At 36.6% G+C, this 21603-nt stretch overlaps 1 protein-coding gene across 1 annotated transcript; it reads left to right on the forward strand.

Moving 5' to 3' along the window:
* The first annotated feature begins 18939 nt into the window (after nt 1–18939).
* On the forward strand, nt 18940–20864 carry LOC141676928 (S-adenosylmethionine decarboxylase proenzyme 4-like). The gene has a single exon (XM_074482642.1). It carries the CDS (start codon nt 19331–19333, stop codon nt 20360–20362), a length of 1032 nt encoding a protein of 343 aa, XP_074338743.1. The 5' UTR covers nt 18940–19330; the 3' UTR covers nt 20363–20864.
* The last annotated feature ends 739 nt before the right edge of the window (nt 20865–21603 follow it).

Genomic DNA, 21603 nt, shown 5'->3' on the forward strand with positions numbered 1-21603 from the left:
AATCTAGAAATTATGATCTTGAATAAACAGAAGAAGGATGAAATATTTTCTCTTTTGTTCTGCTATGTTTTTCTTGTTCTGTATTATCTGCTCTGTTTCTTTTTCTTGATCAAAAATCGTTGATATTGTCTTCTGCTTCTTTTAAACAATCACAGCCGAAGTTGTTGAACTGGTGTGACAATCTATTTGAGCTTGAATGACTTTCGGTGAGACAATCTGTTAGAGCTAGGAAGACAATTAAAATGAACTAGCAAGACTTTCGGTATGACTATTGATTGTCATACCGATTGTCATTGTAGTACAATTGAAATTGTTTTTCTGAATACTTAATTGATTTTCATCTAATTGAAAATTCTATTAAAACAATCAACTGAATTTGCAAGACACTCGGTATGACTATCAATTGTCATACCGATTGTCATACTAGTACAATCAGTTGTCTTTTCAGAATTATCACAGATTTTAATCAATTAATATTCTGAAAATCCTTGATATTAATTCTAAATTAATTAATCAATTTAATTCAATTAATCAATAAATTAATCCTTGCAGAGTTAATTTATTTTCTTAATTAAATTATATGACTTAATTAATTAATAGAGAATTAATACTAACCCTGAGCAGCATCCATTCTTCAGACAATCTTGGAGACTTATGAATCAATTCCGTCACTTCAATGCTGACACTCGATGTACTGTCTGGTTCATGAGTGACTAACTTTCGTGACGTTTCTTCATGTCTTGACTTTGTTGTTCTGATTGAATCCTTGTAATAAATGATACCTTGACGAGATCTCTGTCACTTGATTAAATCCACGATCTTGATTTATATCACTGAGGCATGATCAAATTCTTGAACTTCTTCCAGTGAATCTTCAAGTCTGCAGATGAACAATGTTTCTTTATCCTTTGACAGATGTTACTTTGTGAGATCTCTCTGATGCTTGATCCACTATTTACTTATTACATTCTTATTTGAGTTGAGTTAAATACTCGAATAAACGAGTAGGCTATGACATATGCCTTTCATATCCTAGTATGCAGAAATGTGCTAATGGTCTTATTGTTACATAATCTACTCTTTCAACGGATGTTGAAAATGATCATCCGTTGAAAACTACAAATTCACTTAAATAAAATCTACTAAGTATTTTGTTCAAATTATCATCAAGTACTCAACATATTCCTAATAAGGTGCTTGAAGACCATAACACAGGCGTTGGCACAACCCACGAGTGGACATATTTTAAAGATCACATGGCTGAAACTCTTTTTAGTGAATAGAGAGGTTCTAACAATTAAGAAACACATGAAAAAAGAGTATTCTTCAACCACTAGTTTGTTTTAGGGTTTTTTATTTATGCTATCTTGTATTAAAGAATACATTTACTGAATCAGTTAAATAAAAGAACGTTTATGTCTCATTACCTGTATGTTGCACTTTCTTCGAATCTGTAAATGTCAAATTATCCAGGTACATGATATGGAATTGGAACCAACTACATCTGTTGGAAGAGGTGCTAGAAAAAATAAAAGGAAATGGACTGACTTGGAAGATGGAAAATTAGTCGAAGCTTTGACTGAACTTGTGAACACTGGAAATTTTAAAGCAGACAATGGGTTCAAACCTGGCTATTTGACATTTCTGGAGACTGTATTGCAAACCAAACTCCCTGATGCAGGTTTGAAGGGAAAGCCCCATATAGAGTCTCGAATCAAGACACTAAAAAAAGATTTTACTGTTGTTTATGACATTCGATATGGATCAAACAGCTCGGGTTTTGGATGGGACTCAGAACGTAATGTTGTTACTACCCCAAGAGATGTGTGGATTTCTTATCTTAAGGTAAAAGATTCTACTTGTTTACTGATTCTACTTGTTTATTGATATGCCTACTTGTTTACTGATGCACACACACACACACACACTATTCAGTTTAAATAGTGTGTGTGTATTCTTTCGTACTAAGTATGATTTCTAGCTATAAAATTGCTATCTTCTATGTATTATGTTATAGCTAGCTTTGCTATCTTCTCCATAATTTTTTTGCTCCACAGTTGATCAAATGACAATGAGAATATCCTAACAGGTTCATCCATGTACATCTAAATGGCAGAACAGTTCTATGCCATGGTTCAAAGAACTCTCAATCATCTTTGGCAAAGATAGAACAACTGGAAATCTTGCTGAAAATCTCAATAATGTTGTGGAAGAACTTAACATGAATGCTGGAGATGAATTATCCCTGCATGATAACATACACCAAGTACTCATTTAGACAAGTCCACAAGCAGGAAGAAACAGAAAAAGGGAAATATACATTCATTGTTGGAGGTTGTTTATGCTACTTCTGACAGAATTGCTAATCAATCTGAGACTCCTACTAAGTTACTTATTGCGGCTAAAGAAGATATGATGGATAAAAATAAGCAACTAAAAGAGGAACTTTCAAAGAATCCAGGTCTTAAAATACCACTAAAACTTCAAGTTGCAAAGAAAATAACCAAGGATGAAGATTTGATGATTTTGTTTTTTGCAGCACCTGCTGAGAAAATGAGTGTGATTGTTGATGCTATATTAGATGAAAAAATGTGAAATTTAGTTGTGTTATTAATATCATTGGGTTGCTTCAACATTTGATATTAAAATTAGTAGCAAAAATTGTTCATTTATATTTGGTTTGTGGAAGAAGTGTCTGTACAATCTCTTCTACCTCACTCTGAACTATGAAATACCTCACACTGTGAACTATGAAAATATATTATCTTGTAGATAAATGTTTTGAACCTTTTTTATACTAAAAAAATTCTTGAAAGTTATGTAGTATTTATATAATATTTACATTTGAAATTATTGTATTACACAAGGGTATCCATATTTATATTAATAAAAAAATTGAGTTCATTCCATTCCTTTTAGTAATCAAACAAGTCTAAAGAATGGAAATGATCATTTCATTCCATTAAAAAAATTGAAACAAACGGGATACCTAAATGATTATTCCATTCTCCCTCCATTCCATTCTTTCCCCATTCCATCTCACCATCATTCCTTTTCTACCAAAATTGATTCATTCCAACCAAACACATCATAAGTGGGCGAGCAATCAGACCCAAAACTTACTTTTTAACTTATCCTTAACTCATAATTTTTTATGTATATGTACTAATAATTTAAATCTTGATTTTATGTTTATATAATATAAAAAAATTTGGTCAAATTTATCAAATTAATTCACTTTAATAAAATTACCCAACTTATGCATCCAAATTAAAATTATAAATATCAATTTTTAACTCAAAAAAAATAATTAAAAGTATAACCGTTTTCAAGTTTATCCAAATTGCTCCCGGATTAGTTACGATACTTAATTACGCTTTATCCAACTACCTCGTTCAAAACTTAAAAAACTTGTTTGATATATGACTTTGCTAGCTGGCTAGTAAATCAATCTTTAAAATGATTCATTACTTTGCTTTTCAGAAGAAGAGTCGAACTTTTGACGCGGAGAAAAGAAAGTGAACATATTACCCAACTGCAGTGTTACAGATTTCGGAAATCGGAATTATTCGGTTGATGTATCGATTTGTAATATATCAGACGATTTTTAAAAAATTGAATGATTTATCGGTAATTTATCGAAATTCGGTCAAATCGGACAAATATTTTTAAACCGATTTTTGAGCAATTTATCAGTGATTTTGAAAAATTGGCCGATTTTTATAATAGAGCCCTATTGTTATATTAAAATTAAAAATTCCTTACTACATGACAAAAAATAAGTGCTATTGATCATCAGCCATTGAAAGATTTGTAAATGTTAAGGAATTTAATTATTCATCATGTTTTATCGCATTAGACAGTTATTATGTTATATTTACACAACGCAACATCTATCTTAGGGTATGGTTGGTTGTCGCGTACATATATTTGACTACATACTGTTTTTAATATTTGATTTCTATGATTTTGAGTATATTCTAATTATCTAAAATCTAATTACTAACTAAACCTTAAAAAGATTAAATGTTAAGCTTTTATGTGAGTAACAAATTTTGAAACTTGACATTGTTTATAAATATACACTCCGAAAAAGAGATGTTTCTATTGTAACTTTGTATTAAGGATCAATTACAAGAGTACTAGAATTCAGTAAATAGAAATCGGTCCTTGGTAGACATCAGTTGTTCAGATGACTAATTCAAAATTTTTTTATATATCGATTATTTTAAAACGGTGTTATTGTATATATTAAATACCGGTCGATATAATAACCATTGTTGATAGTTATTTTAAGAAAAAATGAAATGTGAATTAGATATCGGTTAAAGACATAATCGTTGTCTAATTTTTTAGATATCTGTTTGAAATTACAATCCTTATCGATGATTAATTTTTAAAAATTTAAAAACATCCGTTTATTTTCACCCCCAATTATTTTTTAAATGTTTTTCCTTAACAAAAAAAAATTATTCTTCTCTTAACAAAATATCTATTATCCCCCCTTTTTCCTCCTTTCGTCTCACTCTCTCACTCCGTCTCCCACTCCGTCATTCTCCGTTCTTTGTTTGATTCTCTCTCCCTTCTCTTTCTCGTTTTTTCTCATGTCTTTCTCTTCATCTCTTCATCTCTCCATCTCACATCATCTCTAACCTCCTTATATTATCTGTAATTAGAGTTTTAATTGAAATTCCAAATTAATTAAAAATTTTAACTAATCGAACTCCAGTTTCAATAAACCCTAATTTATGACGCGATTGATATATCTCTATTTAAAACTCTATTTAACGTGAATCATAAACACAATATTTTTTTTATATAAAAATATCAATTTTTACCCGACATCAAAGATCTTTTTTTTTTATAGAAAAAATCATTAAATCCATATATATTCATTAGATATTTTTAGAGTCGAGTTAGTAACTGTGACTTTCCTCTAATGGGAGTCATCATAATGTCAATGCTACAATGAACTAAACGCAAGTTGCACATATGATAAAAAAAATCCCTTTCCCTCAACTAGAAAAAAGTTAGAAAGGAAAGACATCGGCAAGCACTTCTAAAATTTCTTATACATCACAGTCCAATTTAAGTTATTTCGCAAGTCGCAATTAAAATCATAGTATATTAAGACACTTGCCGTAAAATAAAGTTTATAGGGGCGGGGCGGGGCGGGCGGTGGCAATTCATGGTGTTTGGCATGAGTGTTTGCCATAAAACTCAATGCTTAAGTCATCATTTTGCATAAAACAGATGGATTAATTAACTTCATACCATTACCACAACGTTGCAACAATTAATACATATACTTAAATTCAAAATATACATACACATAACACAAACTCTATCTGAGATCGACAATTCGATTTTTTAAAAAGAAACATAAGCCGGACCAAGTATATTACGGTGCGCAGACATAATTAGCTTTTAAATAATTAAACGCATTTACCAATTTATTTAATGGGATCGTCGTCAACGAGAGAATAAATAAATAAACTAACTTGTCCATGTAGCGTGCTCTTCCTTAGCTGTCTGCGTTAATTAGCCACAAGCGATAAACTAGTTGGAACCAGCAATGATTAGGTTTAGCTAGTTAGCTAGAGTTTGGATTTAAGGATGTGAGCTTTTGGTGTCAAGGAACTAGGGTGCATACCCGATGATGATATCATGTAGCCGGAGTGGGGTCTCCCCGGTTGTTGTCGGCCGGGGACAATTTTAACCTTTCGTGCCACCAATTATCAGCGTTTTACGATTCTATCCTACTGTTTTATGTTAATATATCTACCTCTGTAAACTACATTTTTATTAGTTTAAGAACTTGGTCAATTTATAGAAAGTGGAAAAATATATACTCTCCGCTTCTCAAATTATCCAAGCGCAGACAGATATTAAGAGTCCAAATCTTAATGTTCCGATAGGATAAGAGTTAAATCGTTGCACGTATCTCTTTTTTAACACATGCTCTATACTCTCCACTTTCAAAAAAAAAAAAAAACTCTCCAAATTACAATTTATATATAGACAAGACACCTTGAGAAAAAGTCGTAGGAAGAGAAAGTAATGCAGACACATGTAAACTAGCCAAAAAAAAAACTCGAAACAAATAGAAGAAATGAGGATGATGATTGACGACAATGAAATGCAAGAAGCATAAAAATGATTTCACGTACAAAAACAGATCACATCCCAGACACTAAATATATATTTTCATGGGATGTTCTCATAATATAGCAGCCACGCCTTATTCCTTTTGTTTTTATTATACGACACACCATAGACACATAATAAATATATAATAAACATTGCATCTGTTTGTTTCTTTTGCCTTTCAAATCTGTTTTTTACAAGTGCCTCCACATTCAAGAAAAGAAAACACTGACGAGATGATATTTCAGGGGCACGTCTGACTTCCCAGGGTAACCCACCTATCTACCTAATGTCCAACCCACTTTTCACTTAATTATTTTTAAGTAATAGTAATATGTCACTCAAAGTACCCTCGGCCGTAGCATGTTGCATATCTTAAATCAAGTTCGATAAATTTAATAATAATAAGTTAATTCATAATATTTTAGTATCAGTTCTTACTAATGTTATAAAAATTAGGAATCAGACAAGATAGACAGAACTACCGATTTAGGGTTAAAATGAAAATCATAAATTAATCGAATTAAAATCGGATGTACTATTATATTATATAAATTATATAATTTAATTATAATTATATTAGTTATTTATTAATAATATATATTTATTATATCATAATTCATATATTATTCATTTTAAATGAATATATTATTTTAATTTTAATAAATAATTATATATACTCAGATAAAGAAAACTTAAAAGGATTAATCGAATTTAAAAAAAAAATCGAATCGGTCGGATGCAGGGTACTAATCGATTAAATCGGGGATTTTGGGAATATTTTTATTCACACTTGAATTTGAGTTAAAAAATATTATACATGAAGATTAATTTATCAATTCACAATTTCAAAAAAGTGTTTTTTTTCCAATATTTTTCGAAGTTTGTATGATTGAGGACTGAGGTTTTCCATTTCTGGCGTGTTCAACCTTTTAGTGTGCAGACTCCTCTTAAAGGAAATAAAGCCTTTTCCTCCTTTTCTTGTGTAATTATTTGTTTCATTTATTCAACCACTTTCCTACCATTTAATTATTTTCTTGTTTACTAAATTTAGCATGCGAGAATATTGCAGCTAACACACATATATATATAATTACCCGATACAAACAAGCTGATATATATATATATATAGAGTTTACATATATCTGTATATATATTATGGTATAACAGATCCATCAATTAATTGGCTTTACTAGTTTTTTAATCATTTAGACCCATGCATAAATCGCATTTAGCTTACATTGATCATATATCTATCACTTAATGGGCATTGACCATGTTTGCAACCTCTAAAAATGGGCTTTAGGTCCAAAAATTCATGATCAAGAGTCAATCCGAGATCTGAAATATTACAATTTTTATGGATAAAAAAACTTAGGGTGTATTAACTATTGTATTTATTACTAAGGTTCGGGAGCTCAAGACTTTAATGGCTGCTCTCGTGTTTCGTAGCTTAATTCTGCCTTTACGATATGACTACGTATCTCTGTGAATTAGAGAAATCAAGCCAAAAAAACGTAGTCTTGATTGATGGGGTGAGTCCCTTTATATAGATGTTGAGAGTCCTTGAATGGACGAGAGTTAGAAGACTTGTTGAACAAGTTCTCAGTCCTTGGATAGACTTTGAAGTCCTAGAATAAAGGAATCAGACTCCTAGTTGGTGTAAGTGCCCTTAAGGCTATATTTTATAGAATTATATCATCCTTATGACTCATTTAATGAGCTGCTAATCCACCCTATTTATTAATTATGAATTAATAAATAATCAGGGCTCTAGGCCTCATTAATTGGGCTTCGTTATTGGACCAGATCAGGTCTAATTAATTTGACATTAATTATAATTTTAGGCTATTTTTAAGCCCATATCATTTGCCCCCCAACTTTTGTGAAATCTTACAAGATTTCGCAGAAGTTAAAGTTTATTTGTTCCCTTACAGGGTATCATTTTTGTTTAAAGTGTGGAGCGGCCTACACATTTACAACGATTTGCCTTGCACATTGGTTCAGGGTTGTTTAGAACCTCCCTGTTACATTCCTTACTTCACTCATTCTTTTTAGGAATTGTCTGGTATTTTCAAGAATTTTCCCCTAATTTATGAGATTTTCCCTAATTTACAGGAATTTTTCCCTTAATTCTGGGATTTTTCCTAATTTACAGGAATTTTCCCTTAATTTCTGGGATTTTTTCCTAATTTAAAGGAATTTCCCATTAATTTATGGGATATTTTCCTAATTTACAAGAATTTCCCTTAATTCTGGGATTTTTTTCCTAATTACAGGAATTTTCCCTTAATTTCTGGGATTTTTCCTATTTACCAGGATTTTCCCTTAATTTCCGGGATTTTTCTTAATTACAGGAATTTTCCCTTAATTCTGGGATTTTTTTTCCTAATTTTACAGGAATTTTCCCTTAAGTTCTGGGATTTTTTTCTAATTTAAAGGAACTTTCCCTTAATTTCTGGGATTTTTTCCTAATTACAAGAATTTCCCTTAATTCTGGGATTTTTTCCTAATTTACAGGAATTTTCCCTTAATTTCTGGGGTTTTTTCCTAATTTACAGGAATTTTCCCATAATTCTGGAATTTCCTCCATTTTTCAGGAATTTTCTGATACTCACAGGTACTTTTTCAATATAATTTTAAAAAAATTATTTCTAATTTTCCTAAATTTTTGGGATTTTACCCTCCATTTTCCCCTATTTTTTTGGGAATTTTCAGGTATTTTTCCGTTTTTAGCCCATTTTCTGATTAATTAAATAATCAAAAAATGGCTTGTAGGTATCATACATCTTAGGCGCTGGGTCACTCCGCCTAGGAGAAAGTTTGTGAACCACGCCTAGGAATCATGTCTCCTAGGCGTGGTTTGGCTTCCCATAGCTACAATGCATTCTAGGCGTGGGTTACCCCCGTCTAGGAGACAGTTTGTGAACCATGCCTAGGAATCATGTCTCCTAGGCGTGGTTTAGCTTCCCATAGCTATAATGCATCCTAGGCGTGGGTTACCCCCCGCCTACGAGACAATTTGTGAACCACGCCTAGGAATCATGTCTCCTAGGCGTGGTTTGGCTTCCCATAGCTACAATGCATCCTAGGCGTGGGTTATCCCCGCCTATGAGACATCTTTTGAACAGCGTGTTTGACTTTTAAGTCCTCATACTTCCTAGGCGTGGTTTACCCCCGCTTAGGAGACATCCTTTGAAACCGCGCCTAGAATTATGCTTCCTAGGCGTGATTTTACCTTCAGTTTTTTCTCCTTAATCTTCATTAGTCTTTTTCACCGTAAGGCGATTTTCGGCCTTCTCCACCCCGTTTCTGACTTTTTTGAAAGATTCCGTTTTTTCCATCTTTTCTTCATCGTAGCATTTTTTTATCACCCATAAATTATGAACCCCTGTCATATTTATTGTGTCAGCGGACATACTTATTTTGTGCAGTCGTGCATAATATAAATAAATGGATAGAAAATAATATTATAAATTATTTCTATTTTTCCCAATTAATTATATATTTAAATTCCTTAATTTTAAGAAATTTATATATCAAATTACGAATTTACTCGTAATTTTTGTTGTCATCGGACATTAATTTATGCAATCGTGCATTAAATAATATTCTCTATTTTGAGAATTTTGTCTTCCTTTCTTATAATAATTTTTGTGCACCTCCATCCTATGCATGGATTACCCCTGCCTAGGGAACAACTTCCTTTCCACGCCTATAAATAATGTCTCATAGGCGTGGTTGGAGCTCGGATCCATCAATCCCGGACGTGGGTTATTCCCGCCAAAGAGGCAAATTGGCAAACACACCTAAAAATTTTGTCTCCTCGGCGTCGATAGAAGGCCTTCTTGGCTGAATCCTTCCTAGGCGTGGGCTACCCCCGCCTAGGATGTATATTAGAAAACACACATAGAAATATTGCTTCCTGAACTTTAATTGAATGCTTTCACGACTGAAGCCTTCCTAGGCGTGGGTTACCCCCCCCGCCTAGGAGGCATATTGCCGAACACGTGAAGAATCCCACCTCTTGGGTATTGGTTGAGCTTCAAACTTTATTTTATTTCTCCTTTATCTTTTAATAATAAAGAGTATCTTCGTTTGGTCATAAATCCTAGGATGGTTAGGATGGGGTGGGTTACCCCGCCTAGAAAATAATATTGCAACGATGATTAGGAATGGTGCTTCCTGGGCGTAGTTGGGCTTCAAACCTTAAAACCCTTATATTTTACCCATATCCATGTTATCAACTTATAATTTGAGTTTGTACGCGCCTTTTCTTTTTTGCACAAGGCTATATCGAGGCTATAAGCTCTTCTGATGAGTGCCTGTCACGGCCTTGCATGGCTTCATCTGCCTGTTGTGACTCTTTATTTTGCTCTTATCTGCTTCAGGTCCTTTATGGACTTTGAACATTTTCAGTGTTCATCCTAATTGTCCTTCAGGATTCGACTTGTGATCCTTTAGGATCTTCTATCATTATGTAGTTATCTTTTATTTTCATTTCCTTGCGTACTATTTCAGTACTTGGCACATATTCTGTGTTTGCCACATATTTGCTTTTCTATCATACACAATAGTCCTTCAAGTTTATGTCATAGCAAGGCTTTGGAATTTTCTCACCATTCATGGTTTTCACATGTTGGATTTTTGTCCTAGAACGCAATTGACTCAAAATGGCCCTTCCCGATTAGAGGCTAGCTTTCCTTTTCTTTAACTCTAGATGCCCCAACCTTCCCCAAGACTAAGTCTCCTTCCTGAAAGAAACTTTCTTTAACCCTTCTACTGTAGTAGAGGGAGGCTCTTCACTGAGGGGCTTTAGCTTTATCCATGACCTCATAAATTAGGTCGAGGGCTAGCCTCATGCCTTATTTGTTAGTCTCTGGCTTGCAAGCTTCAAATTTTGGTTATGCATATGTAATTTTCAGCAGCATCACTACCTCAGCTCCATAAGCTAGCATGACTGAGGGTTGTTTCGGTTGTGAACTTGAAGGTAGTTCGGTAAGTTCTAAGATAGGCAACAATTCATCCACCAACGTGTTCCTCGAGGGTTCGACCCTTAATAAGTTCGACCTATATGTAGTAAATCTTCAGATTTTGAGCATGCCAAGTTCGAGGTACTACTTCTCCGTCCATAGTCTCCAATTTGTAAGATCCTCTTCCTTGAACGCTCTTGACCTTGTATGACTCTTCCCAATTTGGGGGCGAGCTTTCCTTTCTGCCCTACTCCAGAAGCTTCCACCTCCTTAGGACCAAATCTCCTTGCTTGAAGAATCTCTTTTTCACCCTCAGGTTGTAGTAAAAAGAGTCCTTTTTCTGATATTCTACGATCTTTGCATGCGCTACATCTCGTACCTCATCTATCAAGTCCAGGGCTAACCTTTGCCCTTCTTCATTTTCCTGAGCATTGTATGCTCGGATTCTGGGAGACGAGTGCGATATCTCCACAGGAACAACTGCTTCTGCCCCATAATCTAGCATGAATGGTGTTGCTCCCGTAGTTACTCTGCAAGTAGTCCGATAAGCCCAAAGTATATGAAGTATTTCATCCATCTAGCTATTTCTGGATTTTTCAATCCTCTTCTTCAACCCATCTAAAATTATGCGATTTGCCACTTTCTCTTGCCCATTGGCTTGTGGATGAGCTATGGAGGTGAACCATAACTCGATCTCATTCTCCTCGAAGTACTTCCTTAACTCTTCGTTGTTGAATTGTGTTCCATTATCGGTGACCAGGATGTGAGGGATTCCATATCTGCACATGATGTTTTCCCACAGGAATTGAGCAACCTGCTTGTTTTGATCTTGGCTAAAGGTTTAGCTTCAATCCACGTAGTAAAATAATTAGTAGCTACAATCAGGAACTTCCTTTGTGCCGTGGCCATGGGGAAAGGTCCAAGTATATCCATTCCCCACATGGCAAAGGGGATGGGAGAGTTGATGGAAGTCAGTATCTCAAGGGGTTGGCGAACAACCGGTGCATGTTTCTGACAACGATCACACTTCTTCACATATTCTTTGACATCGACCATCATCTCTGGCCAATAAAACCCTAAACGGGTTATCTTATGAGCCAGTGCTCTGCCCCCAAGTGTTTCCCATAAATACCTTCATGTACTTCTTCGAGGGCCAAGTGTGCCTCATCAGGCCTGAGACATCTTAAGTAAGGAACTACGTAAGACCTTTTGTACAGAATCCCATCGATTAAGGAATATCTCAGTGCTGGAACAGTCAATTTCCATGCTTCAATCACATCATTCGACAGCCAACCAGTTTGAATATGGGCCTTAATGGGATCTATCCACGATGTCCCCAGCCCTATAGGGGCTACGAGCTTAACATCGCTACTTCGTGTTTTCAAAACGCGGAAGTATACACTTCCTGAACTTTCCTCCATCTCTGATGAAGCAAATTTTGACAATGCATCTGCCTTAGCATTTTCCTCCCTTGGGATGTCCTCAATATGGTATTCATCGAATTGAGTCATCACAGCCCTTACTAGGAGGACATATTTAGCCATTATATCACCCCTTACCTCAAACTCTCCCTTGACTTGGGATATGACCAACTTCGAGTCTTCACAGACTTTAAATTCTTGACTCTCAGTGTCCCTGCTAGGTCGAGGCCAGCTATGAGAACCTCATATTTTGCTTCATTATTTGTAGTTGGGAAGTCTAGCTTCATAGCATATTCAATCAAGAACCATCGGGGCTTTGTAAAACAAGCCATGCTTCACTCGAATTTGTTTTTGATGCTCCATCAAAATAGAGAACCCAGTATTCCTTCTCTTTAACACCCTCCTCTTTGTCTCCTTATTATCTTCCGTGTCCTGGGATATAGTATCTTCCTGTCCCCCGACTTCTTGGTAGGGTATGGTACACTCCACCAAGAAGTCAACTAATGTCTGGGCTTTTATTGCCGTTTGTGGCTTGTACTTGATGTCAAATTCTCCCAGCTCTTTTGCCCATTTAATTAGTCTCCCACTAGCTTTGGGACTGTGAATGTTATTTCTCAATGGCTGATTGGCGAGCACTTCAATTTTGTGAGCTTGGAAGTAGGGACACAATTTCCTTGAAGCCATCACCAGGGCCAAAACAAACTTTTCAATAGTTGAATAATTCAATTCAGCTCCATCCAGAATCTTACTGACATAATATACGGGTTCTGAACTTTAAGTTCCTCCTTAACCAATACGGCGCTCAAGGCATTTTCTGAAACGACTAAATATAAGTACAAAGTTTCATTTAGAGCTGGTTTAGCCAGCAACGGGGCTTGAACCCTGTACTTCTTCAATCCTTCAAATGATTCCTGACTTTCCTCAGTCCATACGAATCTTTAACCTTCTTCAAGGATTTAAAGAATGACAAACACTTGTGTCCGGATTTGGATATGAATCGTCCCAGAGCTGGAACCCTTCCGGTGAGTTTCTGAATGTCCTTTATGGAACGTGGTGGTTCCATATCTAGGATAGCCTTTATTTTATCAGGATTAGCCTCGATTCCCATATTAGAGACCATCAGACCTAAAAATTTCCGGATCCCACTTCGAAAGCACACTTCGAAAAATTTAACATCATTTTGTGATATCTCAAGACCTCAAAAGCTTCCTCAAATGGGTTATGTGGTCATTCCTCACTAGACTTTTGACTAACATGTCATCGACATAAACTTCCATAGTCTTACCAATAAGATCCTTGAAAATCTTATATACCAACCTTTGATAGGTGGCTCCTGCATTCTTGAGACCAAACGCATAACAAGATAACAAAAAACACCAAAGTCAGTAATGAATGATACCTTTGGGATGTCATCCTTATGCATCTTGATTTGATTGTATCCACTGAATCCATCCATGAAGCTCAGCATCTCATGACCAGCAGTAGCATCTATCAATGTATCGATCATCGGCAACGGGAAACCATCCTTTGGGCATGCATCATTTAGATCAGTGAAGTCCACGTACATTTCCACTCTTTATTAGCCTTCTTCACCATTACAGGGTTTGCTAACCATTCCGAAAACTGTATTTCTTCAATAAAACCAGCCTCAGAGCTTCTCTACTTCTTGCTTAATAGCTCCTTGCCTCTCTGGAGCAAAGCTTCTTTTCTTTTGCTTCACAGTCTTTCGATTTGGATCCACGTTCATCTTGTGAGTGATCAGTTCCGGGTCTATGCCTGGCATATTAGCTGCCGACCATGCGAACACATCACGATTCTCTTGTAAAAACTTCACCAACTTCCCTCTAAGGGGCTCTTCTAGTGATGCTCTAATGAAACTTACTTTCTCGGGATCCTCGGGAGCCAAAGGAATCGGAACCAAGTTTTCTAATGGATTCCCTCTTTTCTCATCATTTTCACGGATATCCAGATATTCAATAGGTAGAACCTGTCCCCCAACTCCATCAGCCCTAAGAGAGGCCACATAACAACTCCTTGCCATTTTTTTGATCTCCTCTCTCTTCTCCAATTGGGAAACTTCATAACTGAATGGTAGGAAGAAGGGACTGCCTTGAAAGCATGTATTCTCGTTCTTCCCATGATTGCATTGTAAGTTGATCCAGCCTTTACCACTACAAAGTCCAACATTTGTGTTGCTTATCTTGACTCCTGACCTATGGTCATTGGCAACAAAATTATCCCTTCGACGGGGCACTCCACTCCTGCGAATCCATATATCGGCATATCAGTCGGGGTTAATTGAGAATCATTGTAACCCATCCTTAAAAACGTATCACAGAGCAAAATATCCACCGAGGAACCATTATCTACAAGAACCCTTTTCACCGAGTTGTTCCCTATTATCATTGGTATAACCAGCGGATCATCATGAGGAAATTTCACACCCTCCAAGTCAGAATCATCAAATACCATTGTCACTCCTGTCCTAGCCCTCTTCGGGCCTTCCCTAACAATATGCATAAATTCTCTAGTATATGCTTTCCTTGAGTTTTTGGATGAACCAGCAGCGGTTGGTCCTCCGAAGATTGTATTTATCACTGTCCCTCGGGGTAGTGGACCTCCAAGATTGTGTTAATCACCGGTCCCCTAGGTTGGGAATTTCACCCTTGATCGTTCTGATCCCTTTTGCGATCATCAAAGTTCCTTCTTCCATTATTATTCCTATCTCCTCCATCTCCACTATACTTGCTTAGCCTTCCCTTTTGAATAAGGAATTCTATTTCATCTTTTAGTTGCCTACACTCATCGGTGTCATGTCCGGCGTCCTTCTGAAATCTACAATACTTGCTTTTATCTAGCTTAGTAGGATCAGCTTTCAGGGGTTTGAGACAACGGACTTCCCTATCTCTTTCAATTTTCATCAAGATCTGGCTTCTAGGAGCATTCAACTTAGCATATTCAGTGAACTTTTGTCCAGGTCCTCCCTTATTCGGGGTTGAATCATTGCTTTGCTCAGTTCTAGGATACTTGTCCTTTGCAATATATTCCAGATCTTTTTTTCGCTTCTTGCCACCAGCAGGCTCGTTATTCACTACCGTTTTCCTCATACTTTCCTCTACTTTGATATACTTCCCGGCCCTATCTTGAAGCTGTAACATGCTCTCTGGGGGCGCTTGGCTAATGACATCCTGAAAAACTCATCTCTAGTTCCTTGCTGCAGTGCTATCATAGCTAACTTGTCGTCAAGATCTGGGACCTTCAAGGCTTCTTTGGTGAAACGATTCACGTAGTCTCTCAAGGACTCCTTAGCTTCTGCACAATGCTAATGAGGGACGCTGAACTTTTTTCATGCACTCTCCCACTGATGATCTGTTTGATAAAAGCTTAATTTAGATCTCTAAAGGACCCAATCGAATTCGGGGGCAAGCGGCTATACCATCTTTGTGCCATCCCTGACAAGGTTTGAGGAAAGGCCCGACACTTGATAACATCATTCACGGGCTGCAACAACAGTGCGTTAGAGAACGTCCTAACATGATTAGCGGGATCTCCAGGGCCATCATAGGCTTTGATGGTGGGCATCTTAAACTTCCTTAAGATGTGGGCATTCATTATCTCCTCAGTGAATGGTGGAGTCGGATTATCAGGATCTCCTCGTGGCAAGAGATCACTCGGGTCAGCCCTCGGGATAACAGCACTTCTCGGTATTGGACCATCCAGGTCTATAATTGGAGGAGGGTTTCTCCTCCTTGGGGCGGTGGGGGCCTTAGTTGCGCCTCCAGATCGTGCTTCAACCTTTGGGTCTCAACTTCATAAGCCCTGATCCTCTCTTGTACTTCCTGGGTATTAGCTCATTACGGGGTTCTGGGGCATCGATTAACATCGATCATTGGTTCTTTACCAACATGCCTCCTCCTAGGAGCCACATCGTCATCCGAAGATTCGGAATCCCTTTCAGTATATGACCCAGAAAATTCTTGGTCTTCCGGAATAGGAGCCAAACCACGTATGTAGGGGGTGTTTGGCCCCGTGCTTTACTCCGTCAAGCATGTCCACTTTCTCCAACCTCGGGGTACAGGGGCATCCCGTAGGGGGATTAGTGGTAAAATAGTTGAATATTCATACCTTGCGGGTTGAGAGTTCATATGTGCATGTACCTGGTGTAATTGGGGATCCGCCCCTTGAGGGGCTCGGGGATTCGTCCCTTGAGGAGCCGGGGGATTCGTCCCTTGAGGAGCCGGGGGATTCGTCCCTTGTGGCTGAAGCTCGGTTACCTCTATCGGGGTTCCTGCATTGGACGAGTGTGGGGGTATCTCCACCATTGACGAAATCGTTTGAGTTCCAGCTGGTGTTCCTTCAGGGACGTTGTTTCCACTCTATGTTCTCGCCATGGTTGTTGTTATGCTTTCCCACAAACGGCACCAAATGTTATGGATAAAAATTTAGGGTGTATTAACTACTGTATTTATTACTAAGGTTCAGGAGCTCAAGGTCTTTAATGGCTGCTCTCGTATTTCGTAGCTTAACTCTGCCTTTACGAGATGCCTACGTATCTCTGTGAATTAGAGAATCAAGCCAAAAAACGTAGTTCTGATTGATGGGGTGAGTCCCTTTATATAGATGTTGAGAGTCCTTGAATTGGACTAGAGTTAGGAGACTTGTTGAACAAGTTCTCAGTCCTTAGATAGACTTTGAAGTCCTAGAATAAATGAATCAGACTCCTAGTTGGTGTAAGTGCCCTTGAGGCTATATTTTATAGAATTATATCATCGTTAGAACTCATTTAATGAGCTGGTAATCCACCCTATTTATTAGTTACGAAATTAATAAATAATCAGGGCTTTGGGCTTCATTAATTGGGCTTCGTTATTGAACCATATAGGGTCTAATTAATTTGACATTAATTATATTTCTAGGCTATTTTAAGCCCATATCAACAATAAATATGACCATTTGTGACGAAATTTTTACACTGGAATTCGTCACAATTGGTCCAATTACACGAAAAAATTTCATCATTTTTTTCATGTCTTAATTCAGATTTTCGTCATAAGCATTAATATCGTTATAAGTATCAATTTCATTATATATCTTAACATTTGTACGTTTGGATCGTTGAATAAAATAATTAAAAAGTATATCTTATGAATAGGGAACGAATCTCATGTTGGCAATAATACTTTTAATAGATTTTTTCAATTCTTGTCATGAAAGATGAATTTGAATTTTTTAATAAATTTTTATAGGACTAAATTACATATATCTAACATTCGTACGGTTGGATCGTCGAATAAATAATATAAAAAGTGTAACTTGTTGATCGGGAACGAATCTCATTTTTATGAGTACTTTTACTATATTTTTCAATTTCTTTCATGTAAGATAAATTTGAAATTTTATAATTAACTTTATCCATCAATAAATTCGATATATTGTCATAAGTTCATGCAATCTTAACTTTTTCGTTATAATTCTCTATTGTAAATAGACCATTTACGACAAAAAGTTTAAATCGTTGACGTAATTTTGAAATAACATTATATAACTTTCCCTAATTTTTAAATGACTGACACCAAAATTTATTTATAAAATATTATTCTTGCAATGCCCAATTATTCCGTCTATAAAGTTTTTCATTGCAAATAGCCATATTTCTTATAGTGAAATCATACAATTATTTGGATACTAAATTAAACAGATTCTAAAATTTATTCGAATATGACCCAAAATAAATAAAATATCTATTATAATAATTTTATATTTATGATAACATAATTATTTAATTATATTTTATTATAAAAGTATAATATATTATAATAAAAATATTACATTTAATAAAAGGATATTTATTAATAAGTTTCATAAATTGAAAAATGAATAAGTTATGATCCGAAAATTTTCGAAACGAATTTAATCAGAATCGAATTTCGTCTGAACTTAATTCAAATTTTATCCGATTCTATTACGAATTAGACCCAAACTAAATTATATCCGATATAATCCGAATAATTTCCAAACATGTTATTATCTGAAAATGGATTTGATCCGAAATTAATTCGATTCAAAATCGATAGGGCATCTGAATTGCCAAGTCCACCCATGTCTCCCAATCGGTCAATACTATAATACATCATGTATTGCGCTCTGGCTAGTGTTTGATTTCTCTCAACGAGATGTACGGTTAAATTAAATTAAAAAATGGGAGAAATTTTTAAGTTTAATTCCAGAAATTTATAAGTTATGACTAGAGGAGTACTTCTGTATTCATACATATAATAATTTAGTATTGTTTCTCAGAAATGTAAAAAGTGCGTAACGAAATATATACCACATGTCAAGATGCAATAAACATTATATATGAGAATGTAGCTAGGTTAGTGAAAAGTGAAAAAACATATGGACCGAGACGGCCACACAAAATATAATAAAGTAAAACAGAAAAGGTGAAGCTTAAAAAGGATGGATAGAGTACCAATATTGATTATGCCTGCAATCATACTTCTTGGTTGCCTCATCCTCCGCATGCCCCTCATCCTTCTCCCACCTATCAAATCTCTCTCCATACTTCCGCATGCATGCCTCTATGTAATCTCTCTCTCCTGTCTCACTCTCTCTACTTTAATAATATATCTCTCTATCGTCTCTCTCCCTCCACATTAATACTATATATACACATCACTCCCTTGTCTAATTCTTCCCCTCAAGTAGCCAGCATCTTCCAATTTTTTACTCCCCACATTTTATAAATACTCAAAATTAAGAAATATAACACATTTAGTATTGCTTCAAATGGCTGCTTCTGGCTTTGAAGGCATTGAAAAACGCCTGGAGCTCCACTTCTCCGGTGATGATCCGATGATCGGAATAGGGCTTCGGCAACTAAGCTTCCAAACCCTAGAGGAAATACTCCGTGAGGTGCAGTGCACCGTAGTATCATCAGTCGGTAATCACTTCTTTGATTCATATGTACTCTCGGAGTCAAGCCTCTTTGTTTACCCTACCAAGATCATTATCAAGACTTGTGGGACCACTCAACTCTTAAAATCTGTCCGTCCATTAATTCACTACTCATCAAACCTAGGTCTCTCTCTATCTTCTTGTAAGTACTCTCGCGGCAGCTTCATATTTCCCAAATCCCAACCTTACCCTCACACAAGTTTTCAAGATGAAGTTGTTTACTTACAAAATGTTCTACCCAAAAATCTTTGCTATGATAAAGCTTCTCTCATGCCATCGAAACTTAGTACTCACACGTGGCATGTTTTTTCGGCTACCGATGAATCACATTTAATGTTCATGCATCAACCTAGTACACCGACAACATTTACGTTCGAAATTTGCATGACGGAGCTCGATAGTGTACTAGCTCGAAAGTTTTTCCGAGGACCTAATGACGGAAAAACCGGGGGCTCTGCCGGGAAAGTGATGACGGAGATGACACGGATTTGTGATATAAACCCTAAAGCTCACATTTGTGATTTTGCATTTGATCCATGTGGGTACTCAATGAATGGGCTTGATGGCGAAAAGTACTCTACAATTCATGTAACACCCGAGGAAGGGTTTAGCTACGCTAGCTTTGAGTGCGTGGGGTCACTTTGTGAAGGCGGTGGTTATATTGGCGACGTTCTGAAGAAGGTGGTGCAAGTTTTCCGGCCGGGAACTATGTCGGTTTCGACTACATGTAGTAGCAGGGAGGTGGCGGCGCGTGTGGCTAAGGCTGTGGAGCAAGTAGGGATGAACTGTCGGAGTTGTACGGTTGACGAGTTTCCGGTTGTCGGGACTGTGGTGTTTCAAACCTTCACCACTCGTCGGGTATAAATCTGGACTGGTATAGAAGGAGTGGTTGAAGTTAGGGAGTTTTAGGGTTTTAGAATCGAAAATTTAATTGAATGGATATTGTTGCAAGGATGAAGAACTAGCAATATGGGGGCCGGGGTGGTCAAATGTATGGGTTGACTTGTAGAAAAAAGATTAAATATCAAGGGGTGGTAATTATCATTATAAATCAAATATATTAAGCGTTAATTGGGAAAAATCAGGGATAAATTAATTATTGCAGGGGAAAATATGCGGGGTGGGTTGGTCATAATATTGTACCCCGCTTAGGTTTGCCACGCTCAGGAATGTGTTTATTTTTATCATCTCTTTTCATGTTTTTCTTTCTATCACGTACTGTGATTCATCACGTCTCTATATCCATATATATATTGCTTTATGAAGTTTATCACACTTTCTCCTGGTTTCTCAGTATTTTGTTTTTTATGTAGCACATGTATTTTCATATGTTTATTTATCGTTTCTGTAAATTGTCGTGAAATAAAATTTCGAGCTTCTAAAATATTATGAAGATATTCTTTTACCAACTCATGCATGCATCTCATCAGAGTAGAGGTGGCCAGACGAGCGGGCCGACCGTACCGTGCCGAGTTTCCGGCGGTCCGGTTCAATATTCAATCAACTCGTGAACGGCCCGTGAAAGTGTATAAGCCGTGTCGTGCCGGTTTGACGAAATATTAACTCGGGATCGACTCGTGAATTAGACGAGTTAGGCGAGTTACACGGGTTACACGAATTATTCGGTTCAAGCGAATCAACGAACTGAATTATTCGGTTTGTTCTGTGTGCAACTGTGTCTGTGCATTAACAAGTGCACTGAGTTTTTTTTTGTTTTTTTTTATTATGAATGTTGGTGTGAGAACTTGGTGACTGGGTAACTTATAGAAACATAATTATATTTATGTTAAGTTCACTGAGCCGTGCCGAATAATTCGCCGACTCGCGGGCCGAGCCGAACAGTTTCTCAACTGTTTATTCGCAGGCGGTTAGGCGGGCCGGTTCCGGTCCGATTCCGGGCCGGTTCCGGTTTTACAACTTCCAGTTAGTATTCGGCTCGTCTTGATATGCGATTTGTGCCGAATATTGAAGCGGCACGTGATGAGCCGAGTTAGATGAATTTTTAACGAGCCGAATTCCGATCCTGCCGAGTCAAACCGTTCGTTTGGTCACCTCTACATCAGGGCCGGTCCTGAGGATCTTGAGACCCAATACAAAAATGTTTA

Source organism: Apium graveolens, chromosome 8 (assembly GCF_009905375.1).
Source record: "Apium graveolens cultivar Ventura chromosome 8, ASM990537v1, whole genome shotgun sequence".
In the NCBI taxonomy this organism is placed as follows: Eukaryota; Viridiplantae; Streptophyta; class Magnoliopsida; order Apiales; family Apiaceae; genus Apium; species Apium graveolens.